The sequence below is a fragment of the Babjeviella inositovora genome (assembly GCF_001661335.1).
Source record: "Babjeviella inositovora NRRL Y-12698 unplaced genomic scaffold BABINscaffold_3, whole genome shotgun sequence".
NCBI classification, from domain to species: Eukaryota; Fungi; Ascomycota; class Pichiomycetes; order Serinales; genus Babjeviella; species Babjeviella inositovora.
In genome coordinates, this window is record NW_017566840.1 from 804,790 (window position 1) to 827,363 (window position 22,574).

A 22,574-nucleotide genomic window follows, 5' to 3' on the forward strand; every position below is an offset into this window, starting at 1 on the left:
ATGCATCACTCGGTCGGACCTAGAACGATAGACGTGTGGCTACCACCTGTGGCTGATCTGATGGCTATTCGCGTATATCTAGAGGGTTTATTTTTATTCTGATTGGCATCTTGTAGAGGATAATAGTGCCTAGAGGCCATGGGATTTGACTGCCGGCGGGGCCCTTGGGTACTACCAGCGTGGAAATGTTGGGCCCTTGAGACGTGTCTACCAGTCAGGTGACTAAAGGCTAAGCCCGATTGGTCCGATGTCCCTCTCGTATCACCCCGTATCTATACAACTCATCGCTATAATGCTCCAACCAGACAAGCTACGAAGTGGCAATCAACGTAGACCCATCTCGTTAGTCGGGACTCTAATAGGGTGGTAGCCCCGATCGAATCATCCTGCCATCACGTGAACGCCGGTCTGCAACCCACGCTGCCGGATAACCAAACACGTCGGCGCAAGATATTACCCAACATGGAACAATTCGTAATTGTCGAAATTTCTCGAAATCCTGCGTGCCCTTTTTCTCCGATTCTGCACTCCCCGCCGGCAATGTTGCCACCAGGAACGCACATCACTGTTTGGCTTTGTCCGAAAATATAAACGCTGTGCAAAGTTATCCCTCATCCACACGACCCCTTGTTCAGCTCGCGTGTCATTAGTGTCCGCTGTAAATTCTTCCCATCATTGCTATCCATCCATATTGATAAAATGGCGTCAGTCAAGTTCCACCCACGGTCTATCTCCAACAAAAGACATCTCAGTGCACTAGACATGAACGGCTTAGGGGAAAGCACCCTTAAACGGTTCAAGCCCATCGTTGGTCATGTGCGCCACATCAAGGCCGCTGACTTTGACGAATTCACCCCTAACACCCCCTCTCTGGACGATCTGGAATCGGAGCGAGAAGACGAGCGGAAGGGAAAGGAGTACGCCTTGCCTTTGTCGCCCGCCGGCACATCTGGCGAAAAGTCGCCCTCGCCGATGAGCACAGAGCAGCTTACCGCCCCTACAGCCTTGCCCACGGCCCCAGCAGATGAGCTCTCGTCCAACATCGACTACATTGCCCTCTGTTCAACCATCAACTTGCTTCGCGAACAGCGCCAGCAAATCCGAAACGAAATCCTCACGTTGGCAAGCTTCAAAGCTGAGGCGACTAAAGCGGATGTCAGCACCCCTGCTGGCGTGGCCCAGCTCTTGGGCGCGGTGCCTCAGGTTAAGCCATCCAAAATTGTGACGTGCCCCTTGGTGGACTGGAGCGTCTACAATAATGTCTCGGCGGAAGATGCGGATGGCGTGTCTCGTGTGATACTCCAGAAACAGAAGAATCTGGTTTTTAAGTGCACCAAATTGTTTGGAAACTGAACAATCAAAGCAGCAATGCAAAGTACCAATGCAAAGTACCAATGCAAAGTATCAATGCAAAGTACCAATGCAAAGCGCCAATGCCAAAACACCAATGCCAAGCACCGCAGTTTGAAAGCTAAACCGGTGTGTACCATATCGGTCTGGACAAAAGAACTGGCGCACAAATCCACCGGTTGTCCTGAACTGCCAAAACTCAAAAAGACCCTAAAAAATTTCTCTTCGGGCCCTCTGTACTACTATTATGACGCATATTCCCCGATATCCAATCGCTACGACACCCAGACTGTACCCTACCAAAATGAATATAAACGACCTATAATTAATTTTAAGTTTCGCGTAGTATCGGAGGTGCTTGTCCGAATGCCCAGAGGGTGTCTCAGCTCCAGGATAGAGTGTTGGAATTTAGACCAATGACAGTATATAAGTTGAAAATATATTTTTCCATTTGAGTGCGGCCCGGCTGCTTTCCCGCGATGACAGGGTCTGTTTCTGGTACTAACATCAAAATGTAAACTTAAGTATCACCTAAATGAAATGCCGACAAGGGTTAGCATATCAACCAGTTGTACTGTCAAACCTATCAGACGTGTATATTTTTATAGCTTCATATGTTTAGCTTGTCTGATACGCGGTAATGTCTCTACACTATTCATTGGAGCCATAGAATGCATGACAATCACACCCCACGGTATAGCGGCCTTGCCATCAGCTACAACCCTCCATCTCCCTTTTAACATAATTTGACAATCGTCGCTGGTTCACCATTCAAATCCGACCAGTTCTCTTTCCAATCCTCGTATCGGTAATCTAGATCCCTGCATTCGTCACGCGGCTTGACGAACATTAACCAAAGTCGTGCGCGTTCTCGAATCTATTACTCAGCCAAAAAACCCACGCACACCCCCTCCGCAAACACATCCAGTTATATAACACCTCGCTCCCATGTCCTTTGTTGAAATCCTTAAAAACATCAGCTACCAAGTCATTTTCTTTGCTGCAGTCATGTTTGCCCGCCCGCTTTTAGCCAGATACATCCCAGCCTTACAATCCCCCGTGGCCAAGTTCTCTGAGGGTCTGGTCCGCGCCTTCTCTGAGGCGCGTGCCGCCTCTGGGGCCGCCTCCAAATTGACCGAGTTGTCCAGCTTGCGTGAATTCAACAAGTTTGTCGGCGTTCCACAGCTCTCCGTCATCGACTTCTACGCCACCTGGTGCGGCCCGTGCAAGGCCATGTCTCCAATCTTGGAGAAGTTTGCCTCCGATTTTGAGGCTGAAGGCGTCAAGTTTGGTAAGGTCGACGTTGACCAAGCCCAGTCCATTGCTGCTGAGTATGGTGTCACCGGTATGCCAACCTTTATCTTGCTCAAGGACGGTGCCAAGGTTGACAAGGTTGTCGGTGCCGCGCCACAAAAGTTATTGGACGCCATCAACAGCAACAAGTAGGTATATATTAAACAGGAATTAGCAGGCCGCGTAAGCAGTGGCCAATCCGCGAAATCATCTAGTGTAGACCATCACGGGACTGCGTTTATTGTACGGCCAGATACCGATCGTGATCTATGGCTTGGCCAAATATGCCAAGCTATGTAGAAGGATATTCTGGCAGAGGAATACGAATGGTATTTTATTGTAGATAGTTCGATACCTGCTATTGACATTCGGCCCTGCTCTAACCTATGCTTGCCGTAAGGTGTATACCTTGGAGTTTCATTCAGCATAATCCGGATAAACTGACGAAAATAAAGGATAGAATAGAAAGCCGGGGTTCAAACTAATAATGCGAGTGTTGTATTGGGCAAAAGGTACGAAAGCATGCCCAGTATCAGGATCAACTACCACAGGCTGTTTACAGGCGCAGTTGGAATGAAAAAACAGAGATTTGACAAGTGTAGTCTTGGGTGAGGAAGGAGGCGATCTTATGGAAGGGTAGCCTAAAGGTGCAACCCACAAACAGAATAAGTACTCACTACTAACAGGCTAGGGGTTTCATAAACCACCTCGGGAGTAACTAAAAGTGCTAGGTAGGGTTTTAATAAGATTTTATTATGGGATTTCCTAGGTCAGTAAGCTATACGAAACACAAGGGCTTGCCTTTTTCTTTTACCGAACGTGATTCACAATGCTCTTATGCTTAACAATGCTCTTATGCTTAACATTGCTCTTATGCTTAACATTGCTCTTATGCTTAACAATGCTCCTATACCTAGTAATGTCTTCACGGTACCAGCATTGCCCCTGATGCAACACCCAAAGTGTTAGCACCCCTTACAATCCATCTTAAGCAGAAAGAAACCAGTCAACTCCTTCCTAGGTGCAACTAATCTTCTCTTACAAACACAATAAAATACAATGTAGTAGACAAAAACGCTAATTAACCTTCTCCTTATTCCAGCTGAGCAAGCTGGAGTCACCCACCTTCCGCGGCTTCAACAATGACACAATCATGAAGGCCAAGCTCAACACCAAACAGAGACCGCCGACGACGACCCAGCTGATGCCCAAGAACGGATTCCGCCCCCCAATCACCGAGCGCGTGCTGATATAGATATACTTGTGGCCACTGAAGCCTCTGACAGGCCAGTGCAAGCCGACCACTGTCTCATAAACCCCTTTTTGCAAGACATCACCGTCATTGCGCAAGATAATCTTGGAAAAGTCGGGCAAACCCGCAGGATGCATCCAGTTCTGGAATTCCGGCCACTCGGAAATGTCCGGAATGTTGGTATCATTATAACCCTGAGGGAAGCGCTTCACCCAGTTTGGCGGCGGAACAATCTGCGACGCGTTGTACACCGTTTTCTTAAACCGGTCCTTGTCTTTGCTCCAGGAAATGCCCTTGTTGGTCATCAGGTAGTCAGTCCCGCTTCCGTTGACCGCTTGCAACGGAGTGAACGTGTCGTTGAAGAGTGAATTGGCAATGAGCCCGCACGGATAGATTTTGGTGCCGTTTTCGTCTGTCGATAATGGCTGACAGTTCTGGCCGATGGTGTTCTTGATGGTGTTTTCCGACGCGTCTTTCCCGTTCAACTGGTCCTCGCTGAACGACTTGACAAACCGACGGTGGTTTGCGTAAAAGTCCTTCAAGCGGTAGAAGTAGTAGATCGGCGGCTTAATGTTCTGAGGAATCTCAAACTGCACGTGGCACTGGCCAGCTTCGGCCGGATCGGACTCATTCGGGTCAACCGTATACATCCACTGCGGCTTGACCGTGGAGGGTGTGTTGAAGTTAAAGGTGTAGTATTCCGCCGGAATTTCGCCAAAAACACCGGTCGGAGCAGACACCTCGCATTGGGTGTACTCGATGGTCAAATCCTCGATACGGGAAGAGGCGAGCAACATGGCGGCACCCAACGGGATGAAAATGACCGCAAGCAAGAGCAAAACCGGCACAACGGTCTTTGGTGTAATGATAGGACTGGGTTGTTAGTATGGCTGGTAGGATGGTAACGGGGGTACGTACTGATAAGCCTTTAGACGTTGCTGTCTGAAGGCGTTGTCCGCTGGACGCCTGCTCTGTGGCGACAAGGCATCCACGTTGGAGTCCGAGAACGACTCGGAATCTGAAATATCGTCCAGTTCATTGTTTCTAGCCATGGTGGTGTAGTTTCCGGTAAAGTGTGAAAAGCAAGGAAAAAGACATGTGGTTTGAAACGAATTAGAAAATGCGCGGTGCTGCACGGAACGGAGCCGGCAGAACTATCCGGCAGAACCATTCGGGCTCGGCTGTGCACGACTAGTGACGAGAACCTTTATTTAATGAGATGAACCAAGGTATTGACAATGATCCGGCTAAAGAGTTTAGTGGGTAATAGAGAAGATGAAGTGGGATATATAGATAGGATCTGTCCCGATCCATGGTCAAGTGGCTGGCTGAGTGTTTCGACAATCAGGGATTTTTAATCTCAAACGAACTCTTGTCATATGCAGATGGGAACACTCTGCGAGGATTTTTGCCCTGCACTGGATCTTTATTTTTTTGTAGCCATTACATGCTGCAACAGAAGTTACAAGGCTAATTTTATTCTCCCTTATCTGTAAATATTCACTTCTGGCAATACCTGCCGGCTTTGATGTATTTAAAATCCAGCATCCTGTAATCCTAAATCCAGGGTTGATTCGTATTCTCTGGTACTTCCTATACGCGCCGCACAGCCACAACACGAAAAGTAAATAAAGACCTGACACCAACCCCACACCGGTTTCTTCTTACAACCCAAATGAAACCCTTGCCTCTACATGTCTTCAAAACGCCGACCAAAACCCAATCCCGAGGCTGTCGAGATCTTGAGGCCGATAGTCAGCCCTCAGATCAAACTGGGACGGCCCCTTAGCAGAAAAAATTCTCACAGCTCGACTGCGTTCAAGGGCAATGGCTCCACCCGATCGAGATCTGTCAGTATCACCGTGCCCGCCTCCCCAACCCTCCTCTCTACGCCGAATCGACCGTCCCAGATGGCGCTCAAGAGTATCCACGGCTCGGCGCCGCTCACAGACGTGCAGAAGCGCAACCTCCTCTCCAAGTTCCAGGACGAGGCCGAGGACTTTTCGGAGTTAAACGAAGATATAAACTTGTCGTTTTCCAAGTTTTCCGAAACCTCTGGGATTTCCCTCATGGGGCCAGAAGACAGCGGATCTCCCGTTCCGTCGCCGTTTGTGGACCGCGTCAAACAGTATTTTGAGAGCACGCCGCCAAATCCGCCCTCAACCACGCCCAAACGGGTATCCATGGGCACCGACTTGCCGGTTCTCCTGGAAATGACTGAACTATCGTTTAGCAAACATACCCATGCTCTGAGTACACACCCGCTAAACGAACACTTCAGCGATGAGTCACCATTCTTTTCGCCGAAGGAACCGTTGCGTAATGGCCCGGGGATACAAACTCCGAAAGCTGGAGTGATACAAACACCGAGAAATGACAGCGAAGGTGCAAGGATCACCCCGATAAGGCACCCAGACAGCCTGAGAACTCCCAGAAGAACCCTCCCCGAGAATCTGAGAATCACACCCATAGGACACATCTCTGGCGGACTGACTCCTATGATGTCTGACTCTCCACAAACTCCCAAGAGACGTTCTCTGCGGGTTTCTTCGAAACAATTGATCTCTGTCACTCCGGCACAGCGGGCGGAAAAGAAGCCAGGCCGGTTTCTCACGGAAAACTACGAGTTCCTTGAGCTTTTGGGTCGGGGAGCCTCGGCCCAGGTGTACCGTGGGCGCAACTTGCACACAGGTCGAATCATCGCCATCAAACAACTCGTCCTAGCAGATAACGAGGATAACATCACTCAGTTAATGAGTGAAATCAACTTGCTCAAGATTTTGAACCACCGCAACATTGTCAAATACCACGGGTTTGTCAAGACCACGCTGACGCTCAACATCTTCCTTGAGTACTGTCCCGATGGCTCCTTGCGCCAGCTCTACCGCGCCAGAGGCTGTGGCCTCCCGGAGGCGCAGATCGTGCCGTACATTCACCAGATTCTCTCCGGGCTCCGATACTTGCACGAACAAGGGGTTGTCCATCGTGACGTGAAGGCTGCAAATGTGCTTCTTTCCAACGGAGGCTGCGACGTGAAGCTCGCGGATTTTGGGGTTGCGGCCAGAGTTACGAATAGAAATCTCTCGGTGGTGGGGACCCCAAACTGGATGGCCCCTGAGACAATTCTAGGCGGCGAGGGAATCTCCACCGCTTCGGATATCTGGTCATTGGGGTCCACCATCATTGAGCTCCTCACAACATACCCACCGTATCACGATTTGAACCCCATGGCTGCGCTCCACGCCATTGGCACTGACGCTCATCCGCCCTTGCCTCCCAACATCTCTCCCCAGTTGAGGGACTTTTTACTCGAGTGCTTCCAGAAGCAGCCTAGTATTCGCAGTGGCGCCAGTATGTTGTTGAAGCATCAATGGCTAAGCGGGTATGGTCATGATACAGCAGGGCGCAGCCTTGACAATGATTTGAGAAAGGACTCTCCGTCAAAGCTCTCTCCGTCAAAGCTCTCTCTGTCAAAGCTCTCTCTGTCAAAGCTTTCCCCGTCAAAGCTCTCCCCGTCAAAATTCTATCCTCTCGATGATTCACCGCTGAGGGTTGGTAGACCGCTCTCCTTGGATCGCTACCGAGAAGCTGACGAATCATTTGACGACATGGAAGAAGACAACCTTGCTAGCCACTCGGGAATATTGGAGTTGAGAAACCCTAAACCTCTCAGTGAGTTCCGTGAAGGCTCAGACGATTTTTTCTCCGAGTTTGATAATGTCACCTTTAGATTAAAGGCCCCTGCACCACTGGAAGAAACGGTCGAGGAAGACCCGTTTTTGGAGTTGGACATGGAGGAAGCGGTGGATAACGAAGATGTGCGCTCGCAGAACGAGATGACCGCGCTCATTGTCGATTTAGCGGCAAAATCTGACCATTTCCATCGCCGCGGTGATTCCCAAGTGGTTATGGAGATTGGCCTTCTTCTTGACGAAATCCTTCGTTTGCTCGCAGCCCATCCACTGACGAGCAAGACTATGAACCGCAACCACGGCGTGCTACCGATCATGGAGTTGTTGGATCTGGCCCCGATGCTTCCTGACTTGCCGCTCTGGTTGCCGTGTTTGCGGATCTTGAACTCGCTCTTCCGGTCCAACACCACCGCCTTGGACCGGTTCTGTCTGGTTGGCGGGATTCCGGTCTTTACCCACTTTGCAAAGTTAAAGTTTCCCACAGAAACCCGCTTGCAGGTGATTGTGTTTGTACGGGCCATGTTGGACGGCTCTGACGCCGCGCTCGCGATGTTTGTCTCCTGTGGCGGCGTGCACCTTATCTCGCGGTTTATAGAGGAGGACATAGAGACCGAACCGGCGTTCGCCTTGTTGAGCATCGACTTTATCCACGGCTTGTTGTCCCGCCCTTCGGTTACCCCCAAGTCGGACTTTTGTCGCATCATCTCTCGCTTCGGCACGGTGGACTGGTTGGGGGTGTTGTTAAACCAATGCAATGGAACGGACAAGACCGAGTACGTGGCAAAGATTCTCGGAATCCTCCAGATCTTTGGGCATTCGGAGATGACTGTGCGGAAAAACATCTCTACCGTCACCTTGTTCAAATCGATGACCAGGGTATATAACGAGTTGCCCTTTGACAACCAGTTGGTGGTTTTGAAGTTTTTCAAGGCAATATCTTCGAGCAAGCCCGTGTGTGACGTGATGTACTCGTGCAAAATACTAGGGCTCATGGTCGGACTCTTGAAGGAGTATACGCCTGGAGTCCCTGGCTACAAGGAGGTGACCAACATTGTCTGCCCGATTCTCTACAATATGTGTTATTTGAACCATTCTCGTGAGAGCGAGATTGTCGACATGGGGATCATCCCGATCCTCCAACACCTTTCCGTTATCAACCTTCCGTTCAAGCAGTTTGTATTGTCTCTTTTGTGCGAGTTGGTCCACTGTGGTTCGCTGGTCAGAGCTGCGTTGTGGAAACATCAGGTGTTGACGTCGTATTTACGCTTGTTAAGCGATCCCTACTGGCAGTCGAACGCGTTGGATACAATCACCCAGTGGTTGATCCAGGATCCGGGATTGGTCGAACGTGCGATCATTGCTAACATCGATACGATCAGCAACGCCTTCTCTATGCCCAATCCCTCTAACCTTGACAGCATTTTGGAGAATTTCTTGATTTTGGTGCAAAACCCACGTCTCTGTTCTGCGTTATTCGATCGCCGCTTGATCGATACGATTCTCCGCAAGTTGAATTCCGTCTCGCAGACACGATCGGTTGTCCATTTGTGCTTGTTGCGAATTTTAAAGGTGCTCCTCGCCACTCCGGACAGACATAGAGGTGGCCAGTGGGGTGTTGTTTGCCAGAAGGTGCAGGAATCGCTTGGGAAGCTGAACGGCAATACGTCACTTTTGGTTTTGGAGCTCACCAGGGAGATTCTTGAGCTTGTTGGGGGCGCAATACCTGTTGACGAGTTTGAGAAGCTAGGGATTTAGAGCATTAACTAAAAGTTATGAATGCCGCAAAAATATATCTAATAATGTAGGAACCAGGTGTGACAAACGTAATTTAGAGGTGCTATTGGTGAGAGATCTCTACCATTTAGGTGAAATAGAGCTTGTATACGACTTTTATGAGTCATTTTTATTCTATCTAACGGGTATATATCCGAAGGTTAATACCAGAGCGACGTAGACAAACCATGTGACGCTAAGCTCAGAAATAGAATATCTTCATCCATTCACCTATCCATCCATATACAAATGAGATGGATAGGGTTTCGTACTGTAATACCGAATCAAGAAAATTAGGAGTTTAATAGACAAACTAGAAGCTCAGGGTTATGTCATAGGAACTCTAGCGACAAGAAACTGGATATACGGCTTCTCAAAACATATCAGTCGTGTCTGCATCAACCAGCCTCTCATGGCTATCCTGCACGTCTGCTGACGTCCTGTGGAAATTGACAGTCATAAAATCATTTCATAGATCTTGTAACATCCGATATATCATATTTCTAGAAGTTACCATTCCCTGTTTTCTCAATCCCTCACATTTCTCAATCGCTATACCTTTGATTTGTAGCTTCTCCCTGAACACTTACAAATCTCTTTCCATGAGCTCAGGAATTTATGGTATAGCTCCTGATATTAACCGAGGCGAGTACGATTTAGTACTGATGGATGCAGAAGTGTTGGAAAATGAAACTCTCTCCATATCTGACACTGAAAGTCGGCAGGGCCATGACAAAACTCCTTGGTGGAATTCAATATTTGTAAAGATTGCCTGTGGCCTTGTTTTAGAAACTGTTTTGGCTGGATTAATGTATTTTTTTGCAAACGACCAGTTGAGGGAATACAGTGTGCTGACTTCCTGGACCCGTTACTGGTCTAAATTAATCACCTTTGGGCTTATTTGGTGTATGTCAATCTTTCTTCGGCGAAAATCATCTTCCAAAGTCCTCGTGATCACCTATACATTAATACTGGGGGTCTTTCTTCTTATTGAGACGTTTACGATGATTTCTATATATATGGGCTAGAGCTCTTAATTTCGTGGAGTAATACAGCCTGACAAAGTACTTGCACCTTGAAACAATAAGTGCTCAGGGCATTCAATTACCGACAGTTCAATTGGCTATTCAAGGTAGATACTGAATGGATATTCCCATACACCTCAGATACATATCCAAAAGTCGACCGAAAAGGTGACGTCTGACATTTATAACAAATTTATTAGTAAATTAAATATGGGCTTACACCGGTGACTGAGGGTGCCTCCGACTCTAGCCGTGCATATCTTTAAATTCATAATCGCCCTCGATTTATTTCTCGCATTTAGTCAATGCCAATAGGAGACTAAGGTAAGTTAACACCGCACTTAAAGTGTAGAAGCTCCATTTCTAGGTACTGCGTTCATAGACAAGCCCCCACTCTTTGTAGTGATGTGTGGGCCAATGCTGAATTCAAATCTTTCGGCTCGGAAAATACTATTCTTAGGTTGAAAATATATCTGGCCATTGGCAACATCAAGAATGAGCTCCGAGAACCATTATCTGATTAGTACAAGACGAGAGTTCTAAGGATTGAACGTCATGCGCTTTCGAATTGACTAGTGAGCTTTTTTGACAGTTACCCTGCGTGCGTATTATAGGCTTAGACGATCCCCATTAAAATATATATCCGTTCTAGTTAAGCAGCTCTCAGAGCAAGTTCGAATCATATTTTGCATCTCTTCCTGATTTTTATAGTCTCCTGTTGTTCCACGCTTTCCAAAACTCTATATTCTCTCGACGGATTTACCGTTTCACCCCGAAACTTAATCGAAACTCTCTCACTTTCTTCTCCTAAACAATGAGCTTCTCAGTCCCTTATGAAAAAATTCCAGATACTGCCGTCCAAGGCGAAGAAGATTCGAAAATGACGCCTTTAGAAGGTTGTAAAGACGAAAACTTCTCCCCTCTCTCTGATCCCGAGAAAGGGCAGCCTCAGCCTGAAACTCCTTGGAAGTTGCTGAAACCAATTTTGAAATCATTGTTGGTATTGTATGCCTTACTGGTTTTACTTGCTGCTATTTTGGTTATATTAATGAGATTTTTTACAAGTGACAAATTTATGAAATACGTCGCACACAATTACCGGTTCCGTTCATTCACTTATTTGGCCATGCTTACATCTGGGTTTTGTTTTGGTACAGTGCATCAACGGAATCCGAATTCAATGGCTTTCAAAATCATATCTCTTGTCTATTTATTATCGCTGAGCTCATATCTTGCCATAGGCATTATTTGAATTGATTTGGGGGCTGAAGTGTTAATTCACTGGGAATAATACAAGCTGACAAGGAATTTGGGTTTCAGAGGAATATGACTAGACTGCATGCTGGATTTCCTATTGATCGGGTTTTCTATATTATTCTGGTAGCTGAACAAATATTTTTCTATAGTTCGAATATGTAATTCAGACCTAGAGGAAGAGATGGCATCTATAATATAGCTTCATCAATGGATTAGATGATATGAATCCACATTCTCCGTGGTTAAGGGTTCCTCCAGAATCATTTCTCGCATTTAGTTAATACTAATTGGAATCTTGGATAAGTTGGCACTATACTCGAAGAAATGAAATGTCATTTTATAAATTCAGCGTTCAGAAACAAGTTTCTACTCTGTAGAGGTGTGTAGGTCTACTTTTGATTCAATTTATATACCACTTAGATCTGAGCCTTAGATCAGGTAGGTGCGCATTGAAATCGATTTCATCACTCTAGCTTTTTGGATTCCTACGGTTATGCACCTCTGGCCGTGAAGCTGCATCTCCAATCTGTCATACAGAAATATGCCATCAGACTTGGAAAAGCTTAAATTGGCAGCTTGGTTTTGGAGTCTCCTTGTGCAGTTACCCTGCGTGCGTATTATAGGCTCAGACGACCCCCGTTAAAATATATATCTGTTCTAGTTGAGCAGTTCTCAGAACAAGTTCAAATCATATTTTGCATCTCTTCCTGGTTTTATAGTCTCCTGTTTTTCAATACTTTTCAAAACTCTAGATTTCTACAACAGATTTACCACTTCACCCTTAAACTCAGTTAAAACCCCCTCACTTTCTTCTCCACAACAATGAGCTTCTCAGACCTGTATGACAAAGCCCCAGGTACTGCTATCCAAATAGATGAAGATTTAAAACAGCCGCTTATGAAAGATTATGAAGGCGAAAACTTCTCGTCTCTCTCTGATCCCGAGAAAGGGCAACCTCAGCTTGAAACTCCTCGGAGGCCGTTGAAAGCATTGTTGAAAGCATTGTTGGTATCGCAAGCATTACTGTATTTGATTGCTGCTATTTTGGTTACATTAATGACCTTTTTTGCAAGTGACAAATTTATGAAATACGTCGCACACAATTACCGGCTCCGTTCATTCACTAATTTGGCCACGATGACGTCTGCGTTTTGTCTTGGTACAGCGTATCGACGGAACCCTAATTCAATGGCTTACAAAATCCTGCTCACTACCTATACATTTTCAACGAGTGCATATCTTACTGTAATAATGGTTTCTTGCATTTTTCTGGGGAACTGAAGTGTCAATGAGCTAGAGATGATACAGGCTGACGGGGAATTTGGGTCTCAGCGGAGTATGTACAAACTGCATACTGAATTTCCTATTTCTCGGATTTCTCGCATTATCCTGGTAGCTGAATAAGTATTCTTTCTATAGTTCGAATATGTAATTCAGACCTAAAGGAATAGGTGGCGTTTATAATATATCCTTATCAGTGAATTAGGTGATATGAATTCACAATCTCCGTGATTGAGGATTCCTCCTGAATCATTTCTCGCATTTAGTTAATATTAATAGGAATCTTGGATAAGTTAGCACTATATTCGAAGAGATGAAGTGCCATTTTATAAATGCTGCGTTCAGAAACGAGCCTCCACACTTTGTAGAGATGCGCGGGTTTATTTCGGATTCAACCCTGAGATTGGACAATATCATTATCAGGTAGCAAGATATATCTAGTCATTGGCAACCTCAAGGATGAGCTCCAAGAACCATTATCTGTTTGGTCCAAGTCGAGAGTTCTAAGGATCGAATGTTATGCATTTTCAAATTTATTGAAGAGCTTTTATTGAGAGTTAAGCAAAGGTTTTAGCAAAGATTACTAACAAACTATATACCACTTTGATCTGAGTCCCAGATTAAGTAGGTGCACATTAAAATCAATTTCGTCACTCCCCAGCTTTTTGGATCCCTGCTATCGAGAAGCATCGAAGGCCGCGAAACTAGATTCCAAATTTGATGGCCTATCATGTAAATACTGCCAAGCTCAGAAAAGCTTAAATTGGCGGCTTGGTTTTGAAGTCTCCTGTGAGATTACCCTGCGCTAGTGTGCAAGACTCAAACGACCCCCGTGGTATAATGCATTCTAGCTAAACAATTCTCGGAGCAACCTCAAATCACATTTTGCATCGTCCTATTTCGCATATTTCCCCTTGAAGCTCCTACCTTACCACTCTTCTTAACCTCTAAGCTCTAGATCCCTACAAAGGATTTACCTCTTGGCCCTAAACCTCAACCGAAAACCCCTCACTTTCTTCTCCTTCCTAAACAATGAACTTCTCGGGCCCGTATGACAAAGGCCCGGATACTACTGCCGAAGGTGATCAAGATTCGAACCTGCATTTTTTGGAAAATCATCAAGACGAAACCCCCTCCTCTCTCCCTGGTCCCCAGGATGAGCGGGCCCATGAAAATTCTCCGTATCCGTGGAAACTAGTTTGGATATTCACGATTCTATCACTGGCCTTCATAATTCTAGTTAACACTTCCATGATTGGATTAATGAATTCCTTTGCAGGTAACAAATTGAAGCAATACGTTGCTGACAATCCTTGGATCCCTTTATTCACTCTTTTGCCCTTGTTTATTTCTAGCTACTGTGTGGGTAAACTGATGCTGCGGAACCCAAATTCAATGACTACCAATTTCTCGTTTATTGTCTTTCAATTGGTATGCAGCGTACATTTCGCCCTTCACATATTTATTCTACTTGGGATATGGACAAACGCTCCTGGGTCTTTAAAGTAGTACAGGCTGACAGGGTATCTGGGTCTTGAGGGAATAGGAGTAGACTGCACACTGAATTGCCTACTTCCTTGTTTGTATTATTTTGGAAGTTGAATAAACGTTTTAATTTCTATTTTAGATGCGTAGCTCGGAGGCAAAGAAGAGATGATGCCTCGCACTTGGAAAGATGTAGAAGTGACTTTCTAGGTGGCACTGCGTTCAGTGACGAGGCTCCACTATTCTGTGCAGAATCTCGTGGACCAACGCTGAATTCAAAAATTTCGGCTCGATAGATACCATTCTCTGATCTAAGAAATATCTGGCTATTCACAACCTCAAGAGCCATTATCTGTTGATTACGAGGCGAGAATTCGAGCGATCGAACGTTTTGAACTTTCAAATTAATTGAACAGCTTTTTAATGGTTTTAAGGAAACGCCCTAGCTAGGAATACTAGCAAATTAGTTACCACTCAGGTTTGAGCCTTAGATTATACAGACGCACATTAAAATCAATTCCTACAACACAGCCCGGTTTCTTGGATTCCTGCTGTCGAAATACACCAAAGTCGGCGAAATAAGATTCAGTCATACTATCCGTCATACAGAGATACGCCATCGGACTCGAAAAAGCTTAAATTGGTGGCTTGGTTTTGAAGTTTCCCAGTGCGGTTACCCTGCGTCTATCTAAAAGACCCGGTCGATCCCTGTAGTATAATGTGATTTAGCTAAACGGTTCTCAGCAACTTCAAATTACGCTTTGCCTCATCCTCTTCCACGTATTTCTTCTTGAAGGTTCCCACCCCACGTTATTTCTAGACCTTTAAGCTCTAGATCCCTACAAAAAAATACCTGTTAGCCCTAAAAGGCTGCTACAATTTCCACACTTTCATCTCCTCCCTAAACATGAGCTTCTCGGACTCTTATGACAATACCCCAAGTACTACCGCCGAAGGTGATCGAGGTTCAAGACTGACATTTTTGGAAGGTTGTGAAGACGAAAACCTCTCCTCTCTCCCTGACCCCGAAAATGGGCAGACTCTGTCTCAACCTCTTCGGACTCGATTGAAAGTAGTCTGGGGGTTAATGGTGTTCTCACTGGCCATAATGATTCTGGTTACCACTTCTTATGTTCGAGTGATGTCTATCTATACAAATGACAAATGGAATCGATACTTCGCACACAATAGCTGGATCCCTGTGTGCATTGGCTTGGCTGCGATTAATATGATGTTTCTTAAAGGGCCTCAACAGAACCTATCTTTAATCGTAGCAAAAACTGGCATTTTTATTCTTCTCATGGTAGATATAATTGTCATCGCCTCGTTTACTTTCGGTCGTTTGTGGATAAATTCTCATACGCCCTTGGAGTAGTATGGGCTGACAAGGTACTTGAGTCTCGAAGAAATACGTGCTGACCGCAAACTGAATTGCACACTGCCTAACTTCGCATTATCTTGGAAATTGAATAAAAAAAGAGGTGATGTTATACATTCATGCGCTACCTAATTGCACAGAAGTGATATTCCCCACACCTTCGTGATCAAGGTCGTCCCAAGCTCTGGTCGGACATGATATTTCAAATCTTTATTTATCAACTCGTTTCTTGCGTTTAGTCAATTTTAATAGGAAAGTTGGATAGGTTAACATTGTAGCCAGAAAAAGTTTCGGAGCGTTGACGTGCCATATGAGCCTTGCCGTGCTTTCTCGAGATACCTTCCGCTGTGTATCATTATAACCATTCCAGTATCAAGTATCGCTAAAAGCGAGCCACCTTTTATAGCAATTTGGAAATAAACCTAACCGAGTCCTCCAAAGCTGATCAACGCTGTATCACTGATTCAGACTTGTGCACCAGCTCATTCCTACCTCCTTGCAGTCCATTTTCGGATTGCTACCTTGGAGCATCGGGCGAGTCTAGGCTATTATCCTTCACAGATGTACATTCACCCCAGAAGTCAAAACCAGTTGTAATTACACATTGTCCATTATTAAAAGAGTCTTATACCGCTGCCTTTAACTTTCCTACTTGCAGTCTCTTCCGGGATAATTTATATGTAGCCCATATTCAACCCCTTATCATCCATGCATAAACCTGAATTCTAAGCGCACGGCCAGAGTGGCGCAGGCGCAGTGCTCTTCATCACGTGACTCAACCCATCCTGTTTGCCCCTGCAATAATTACACCCTTAAAATCTACTAAACTATTCTTCTCCTCGTCACTAACCATAACTATACCAACGATAACTATGAGTAACGCTTATGCACCTGTGGGAGCACCACCTTCCTATTCCAACGAGCTTTTCGATACCACTCCTCGTGCTGAGGGCGATAACGTGCCCGATGACTTCAAGTATGACACCAATGTTGCCGCCTGCGAGCTTCCCATCCGCCACATGTTCTTGCGCAAGGTATACGCCTTGCTTACGGTCCAGCTTTTTGCCACGGTTCTGATCGGCGCGGTTATCTACACTAACGAAACCGTCAGGCAGTTCGCGTTGACGCACATGTGGCCGTTCTGGGTCAGCATGGTTGGGAGTTTCGGTTTTTTGATTGGCGCCATGGTGTGCTCAAGAAAGTATCCGGTAAATTTGGCGTTATTGGGCGGGTTCACCTTGTGCGAGAGCTACCTTGTGGGTGTCTGCACTACGAGATACGACTCTACGATTGTGATCCAGGCTGTGTTCATCACTCTTTTCATCTTCCTTGGCTTGACAATCTTTGCTTTCCAGACCAAGTATGACTTTTCTTCGTGGCAGGGCGTCTTGTCCTGGTCCTTGTTTGGCTTGATTGGGACCGGGTTTGTGCTTATGTTTGTGCCACACACCTCCACCACCCAGATTATTTACAGTGGAATTGCTGCCTTGATCTTCTGTGCGTACATTTTGTACGATACCCAGCAGATTATGAAGAGATACCATCCAGAGGAAGAGGTTGCCGCTACAATCAGCTTGTACTTGGACATTATCAACTTGTTCTTGCACATTTTGCAGATTCTCGGTGCCACCCAGAGCAGAGATTAAGGAGGTTGCTGTGACTGAGACTGCTTGTCTAAATGAAATCAAGCCTTTTTTTTAATCATCAAAGCTTTTTTTTCAATTTATACATGAAAGATAATAGTTGAAGTAAGATGTTATGTGTATCAAGCGCATATCTCTGAACGCTGATTATGGATAAATAAAACTATTAAAGATCCCACTAGTAGGTTGGAAACCTTTGTCAGATGAATTAAATTTTCTGTAGCATGTACAGATCTCGATCAATTCCGTCCCCCAATTCATTTCCCACTCTTCCATTTCCCTTATGCCTGTAAAATCTCCACACACTGCTTAAACTTTCTCGTCATGACGTCAGTGTTAGAGGCAAAATCCCCAGTGAGCAACTTGATCACTCTCACATTCTTTAGGATTTGGATATCCTCATCACCCTCTCGGGTGTTCAATACCTCGCACTTCGAGACCGACTTGGTATGGCAATGAAGTCTGAGCTCCACCGGACCCCCAGGACCCTCCGCACCTAGAAAGATACGCACCACCATACACGCCAAGTCTGTTTCAACCCTATCGAAGAGCTTGTCTCCGGTATCCAGACGCAACTGGCACAAAACACCCTCAGGGCCAAACAAGTCTTGCTTATACTGGTACTGCACCAACTCGTTCCGAATGGCGGAACCAAACTTTTGCAAATCCACATTCAACCAGGCGGTGTGTTCTTTTAGGGATATGTACTGGGGTAATGTGTGCTTAAACACCTCCCATTCGAGCTTCGCCTCCACGTTTGCTTTTCCCAGAGACACTGCTTTCCTCAAGATCACGTAGTGTGGCTTGCCAAAAGTTTTAGTGGTCTGGGAGGTCAGGTCGATTCTCACTCCTAGAAGCATCTCCTCCAGGGGGTCTGCTTCGTCTTTCGGATCCGTCTTTTCCTCTGGAAAGTATATTTTGGTGATCTGCTCATTCAACGGAAACAATGTCACACCGCCCATCCGGTAGATGTTCTCCATATGGAGCTGCTCGTTCACAGCAATGGTTTTGGCATTTTCTTCAACAAAGTCTGGCGTCACAGAAGCCGCGGTTTTCTGCTTCTTCGCTGGCATCTCTGGCTCAAAGAGACTAGCGATGGATTCATCAAAGTGGAGGTGTCTGGCGCTCGGCGGTACGATAATACCCGCAAACTGTCGCTTGAACAGCATGTGGTCACGACGCTCCTTTTCCGAGGTGAAAGTTGTGGGTTCCGGGGACGGTTCCGGGGTTTGAGACCGCTGGAGAGCGTTGGAAAGTTGTTTGTACGTCTGGAGCAACGTCTGGCGCTGGTCTGCCAAAGACTGGATTTCCGTAGAGAGCGAGTGAATGTCTTGGCGATAGTCGTCCAAGGATGACATGATAAGGATAATTGATCAGTATTGTTAGTATATATGCAATATTTAGTCCAGTGTAATGGAAGATAGTTCAAAATACCAATTGAAAGGAGTGTTGTGAGTTGTGTGTGCCGGATAGTTCCAGGTTCAGGTCGCGACAGGAATTGCATGGGCAGGATACCCACGAATTCACAAACACAATCCATGAAACCATGGATCATTCCCAAACCAGTCATATACTTTACTCCAACTAAGCAGATATATGATCAATAATTATCTTTGTTGCGTATTAAAAAAAAGTATCTAACGTGCTGGAGATTTCCAACCCATGGGTATTATAATGCAAGGCTGAACTAACCTCTCGTGTATTGCCCCACAAGCATGAATAAATTATGTGTCATAATACACCATCGGGTAATTAAATGACCGTTATAGCCCCAATCGATGGTTTATTCTCAATAGTTCACTCTCAATAGTCCATTCTCTGGTTTATTCTCTGGTTTATTCTCCGGTTTATTCTCTGGCATCCTCTGGCTTATTCTCAATGGTACATCCTTCACAGGTTATGCGCCCCGCCCTCCTGCGCACATCAACTGAAAATTACCAAAAAAAGCATTATTCTTGTCACCCACCGTTTTGCCTCCTTCTCTCATGTCTTCTCTCATTCGCGCAAAAGCGGTACTTGCCAAGCGCTCTGCAGTATTCCACCGGTATGCCTCTTATGATGCGTCGGCGGCGATGCGCCAGTACCCCGTGGGCTCCGAGCTCCACGGCTACATCATCAACGACGTGCTCCCCGTCCCTGAATTTTCCCTCACGGCTGTTGATCTCACCCACGTAAAATCCGGAGCAAAGCACTTGCACATCGACAGACGTGACAAAAACAACGTCTTTTCGGTGATTTTCAAGACAAACCCACCGGACGCCACCGGCGTGCCGCACATTTTGGAGCACACAACCCTATGCGGGTCGTACAAGTACCCGGTGCACGACCCCTTCTTCAAGATGCTCAACCGCTCGCTCTCCAACTTTATGAACGCCATGACTGGCCACGACTACACGTTCTACCCCTTCTCCACCACCAACATGAAGGACTACGAGAACTTGCGCGACGTATACCTCTCGTCAGTGCTCGAGCCTCTTCTCAAGGAGGAGGACTTTTTCCAGGAGGGCTGGCGGTTGGAGAACGAAGACCCTCAGGACGCTGCTTCTGCCTTGACATTCAAGGGCGTGGTGTACAACGAGATGAAGGGCCAGGTCTCGAACGCGTCATACTACTACTACATCAAGTTCCAGGAGGCCGTGTACCCGTCGTTGAACAACTCGGGTGGCGATCCGACCAAGATCACCGATTTGGACTACCAGGACTTGGTGGATTTTCACCGCAGCAACTACCATCCGTCCAATGCCCGTGTCTACACCTACGGCGACATCCCGTTGCCGGACCAGTTAAAGTACCTCGACAGACAGTTTTCCACGTACGGCAAGCGTGCGGCAAAGAATGACATCCGCCAGCCTCTCGCGTTGACGGAAGACCGGTCTGTGGAGTTGGACGGTCCTGTGGACCCAATGGCGCCGCTCGAACAGCAGCGCAAGACGTCACTCACGTGGTTCTGCGGCGCTCCTACCGACGTCTACGAAACCTTCTGTATGAGGATCTTGGGCACGTTGTTGATGGACGGTCATGCGTCGCCGTTCTACCAGCAGTTGGTCGAGTCCGGGTATGGCACAGACTTTAGTGTGAACGCCGGCTTTGACTCCACCACCGCCCTCAGCTCCTTTACCGTTGGCCTCCAGGGCTTGTCCAAGGAAAACTCCGACGGTTTGCGGGCCAAGGTGGTGGCGATCCTTCAATCTGTGAAGCAAGAATTGGTGGACACCAACGGTGCCGTGTTTGACAAGCGCGTCCAGGCGATCCTTCACCTGATGGAGTTGAGCAAGAAGGACCAGAAGGCGGACTTCGGGATGGGGTTGCTCTATGGGATTGCGCCGACCTGGGCCAACGACATGCACCCGTTCGAAAACTTGAAATTTGACAAGAACGTCAAGAAGTTCAAGGCGGAGTACGCCCGTGGCGGCTTGTTTGAGCGCTTGATCGACCAGTACTTGATCGGCAAGCCAACCTTCACCTTCTCCATGAAACCCAGCGGAAAGTTCAAGAGCGATACGATCGCGGAAGAAAAGCTGAGGTTGGCGTTCAAGGTTGCGGAGCTCAACGAAGAGGACAAGAAGGTTATTTATGACCGTGGTTTGGCGTTATTGGCAAAACAGAACGAGGTGGAGGATGTTTCCGTGTTGCCAACCTTGACCATGAAGGACATCCCGACGTACGGTGACTACCCCGCGATAACCACTGCCGGGGATGTAAGCCAGAGGATCACCGATACCAACGGGCTCACGTACTTCCGCGGGTTAAAGGCCATTCCCCATGTACCAGCCGAGCTTTATGAGTTCTTGCCGTTGTTCACCGACTGTTTGACCAACCTCGGGACCAACACCAAGTCCATGAGCGACCTCGAGAGCGACATGCAGTTGTACACCGGCGGGTTGTCCGCCTCGGTTAGCGTCAGACCGGACCCATACAGCATCTCGGAACCAACGTTGCAGTTCTCCGTGTCGGGGAGCGCGCTCAACGGCAATGTTGCCAAGATCTTTGAGATCTGGAGCGAGTTGTTGGTTGACACCAACTTCCGCAACGTGGAAAAGTTAACCACCTTGATCAAGATGATGGGTTCCAACAATATCAGCTCCATCGCAGAGGCGGGCCACTCCTACGCCCGTAACTTGGCGGCATCTGAGCTCACGCCGGTCAAGAAGATCCAGGACAAGCTCAGCGGGATCAGCCAGATCCAATTCATCCAGAAGTTGAACCAGTGGGTCGACAACGGCGAGTTGGAAACCCAGGTCATTCCCGCGTTGGAGAGATTGCAGCAGTTGCTCGTGGGCTCTGCCAACATGAAGTTCCACTTGATCCACGAGCAGGCGTCCAGTGCTTCGAACGAAAAGCTCTTGCGGGACTTTGTCAGCAAGTTGCCATCGGATGTGGCGGAAGGCCAGATGAACGAGCTTGCAAAGTTTGCTGCCGACTTCAAGGCCCAGCAGCAGCTCGGGGTCAAGACGTTTGTGAACCTTCCGTTCCAGGTCAACTACGCCGCCATGTGCTTGCCGGGCGTTCCGTATGTGCACGACGACGGCTCTAGCTTGCAGGTGTTATCCAATATGTTAACCTCTAAGCACTTGCACAAGGAAATCAGGGAAAAGGGTGGGGCCTATGGTGCCGGAGCATCGTACGGAGGCGCCGACGGCGTGTTTGGCTTCTACACCTACAGAGATCCTAACCCGTACAGATCCATCGATCTCTTCCAAGCCTCCGGGGCCTACGCTGTGCAGGCGACGGAGTGGGACGCTGCAGCGTTGCAGGAGGCCAAGCTCTCGATTTTCCAGGGCATTGACGCCCCTACCAGCGTCAGAAATGACGGTGCGATCGAGTTCAGGGATGGCATCACGCCGGAGATGAGACAAGAGAGAAGAGAGCGCTTGTTGGCGTGTCTGTTGGACGACGTGAGGGGTGCGGCCCAGAAGTACTTGATCGATGGGGGGGAAAAGAACGTGGTGATTGTTGGTAGCAAGACCGATGTTGTTGATGACAGCTGGAAGGTGATTGACATGGCTGTTAAAGAGGGCTAAGGTGGACGCGTGCATTGTATATAGAGTCGACCAATAAATACCCTAAGCCGTACTATCATGTAAAGATTGAGCAGAGTTTGAGATGGCATGACTTGTCCGAGTATATCAGGGAGACTGAGGTCTG

General features: G+C 47.2%; 12 protein-coding genes across 12 annotated transcripts; 10 read left to right on the top strand and 2 right to left on the bottom strand.

Moving 5' to 3' along the window:
* The first annotated feature begins 514 nt into the window (after positions 1-514).
* BABINDRAFT_160616 (uncharacterized protein) lies at positions 515-1,613 on the top strand. Its single transcript, XM_019128337.1, has one exon. The coding sequence runs from the start codon at positions 700-702 to the stop codon at positions 1,351-1,353; it is 654 nt and encodes a 217-aa protein (XP_018986563.1). The 5' UTR covers positions 515-699; the 3' UTR covers positions 1,354-1,613.
* Positions 1,614-2,463: 850 nt separating this feature from the next.
* On the top strand, positions 2,464-2,790 carry BABINDRAFT_29516 (thioredoxin family protein; the record flags this gene model as incomplete). The annotated part of the gene is made up of 1 exon (XM_019131451.1): positions 2,464-2,790. A coding segment is annotated over one exon (327 nt), but the record flags the coding sequence as incomplete, so codon positions are not given.
* An 821-nt stretch (positions 2,791-3,611) lies between these two features.
* Positions 3,612-4,932, bottom strand: LEM3 (Lem3p). Its single transcript, XM_019132125.1, has 2 exons — positions 4,814-4,932; positions 3,612-4,768 (listed from the first exon to the last, which is right to left on the bottom strand). The coding sequence occupies exon 2, from the start codon at positions 4,690-4,692 to the stop codon at positions 3,721-3,723; it is 972 nt and encodes a 323-aa protein (XP_018986565.1). The 5' UTR covers positions 4,693-4,768; positions 4,814-4,932; the 3' UTR covers positions 3,612-3,720.
* Positions 4,933-5,152: 220 nt separating this feature from the next.
* CDC15 (serine/threonine protein kinase) lies at positions 5,153-9,492 on the top strand. Its single transcript, XM_019128338.1, has one exon. The coding sequence runs from the start codon at positions 5,590-5,592 to the stop codon at positions 9,340-9,342; it is 3,753 nt and encodes a 1,250-aa protein (XP_018986566.1). The 5' UTR covers positions 5,153-5,589; the 3' UTR covers positions 9,343-9,492.
* Positions 9,493-9,879: 387 nt separating this feature from the next.
* On the top strand, positions 9,880-10,716 carry BABINDRAFT_160618 (uncharacterized protein). The gene has a single exon (XM_019128339.1). The coding sequence runs from the start codon at positions 9,963-9,965 to the stop codon at positions 10,386-10,388; it is 426 nt and encodes a 141-aa protein (XP_018986567.1). The 5' UTR covers positions 9,880-9,962; the 3' UTR covers positions 10,389-10,716.
* Positions 10,717-11,065: 349 nt separating this feature from the next.
* On the top strand, positions 11,066-11,791 carry BABINDRAFT_160619 (uncharacterized protein). Its single transcript, XM_019128340.1, has one exon. The coding sequence runs from the start codon at positions 11,200-11,202 to the stop codon at positions 11,635-11,637; it is 438 nt and encodes a 145-aa protein (XP_018986568.1). The 5' UTR covers positions 11,066-11,199; the 3' UTR covers positions 11,638-11,791.
* Positions 11,792-12,320: 529 nt separating this feature from the next.
* BABINDRAFT_160620 (uncharacterized protein) lies at positions 12,321-13,210 on the top strand. The gene has a single exon (XM_019128341.1). It carries the CDS (start codon positions 12,465-12,467, stop codon positions 12,921-12,923), a length of 459 nt encoding a protein of 152 aa, XP_018986569.1. The 5' UTR covers positions 12,321-12,464; the 3' UTR covers positions 12,924-13,210.
* Positions 13,211-13,919: 709 nt separating this feature from the next.
* Positions 13,920-14,536, top strand: BABINDRAFT_160621 (uncharacterized protein). The gene has a single exon (XM_019128342.1). It carries the CDS (start codon positions 13,956-13,958, stop codon positions 14,430-14,432), a length of 477 nt encoding a protein of 158 aa, XP_018986570.1. The 5' UTR covers positions 13,920-13,955; the 3' UTR covers positions 14,433-14,536.
* Positions 14,537-15,121: 585 nt separating this feature from the next.
* On the top strand, positions 15,122-16,101 carry BABINDRAFT_160622 (uncharacterized protein). Its single transcript, XM_019128343.1, has one exon. The coding sequence runs from the start codon at positions 15,316-15,318 to the stop codon at positions 15,781-15,783; it is 468 nt and encodes a 155-aa protein (XP_018986571.1). The 5' UTR covers positions 15,122-15,315; the 3' UTR covers positions 15,784-16,101.
* Positions 16,102-16,658: 557 nt separating this feature from the next.
* Positions 16,659-17,432, top strand: BABINDRAFT_7058 (uncharacterized protein; the record flags this gene model as incomplete). Its single annotated transcript, XM_019132557.1, has 1 exon — positions 16,659-17,432. The coding sequence occupies one exon, from the start codon at positions 16,659-16,661 to the stop codon at positions 17,430-17,432; it is 774 nt and encodes a 257-aa protein (XP_018986572.1).
* A 278-nt stretch (positions 17,433-17,710) lies between these two features.
* CTF5 (Ctf5p) lies at positions 17,711-18,787 on the bottom strand (the record flags this gene model as incomplete). Its single annotated transcript, XM_019132558.1, has 1 exon — positions 17,711-18,787. One exon carries the CDS (start codon positions 18,785-18,787, stop codon positions 17,711-17,713), a length of 1,077 nt encoding a protein of 358 aa, XP_018986573.1.
* A 714-nt stretch (positions 18,788-19,501) lies between these two features.
* Positions 19,502-22,450, top strand: CYM1 (Cym1p; the record flags this gene model as incomplete). The annotated part of the gene is made up of 1 exon (XM_019130771.1): positions 19,502-22,450. One exon carries the CDS (start codon positions 19,502-19,504, stop codon positions 22,448-22,450), a length of 2,949 nt encoding a protein of 982 aa, XP_018986574.1.
* Between the last annotated feature and the right edge of the window lie 124 nt (positions 22,451-22,574).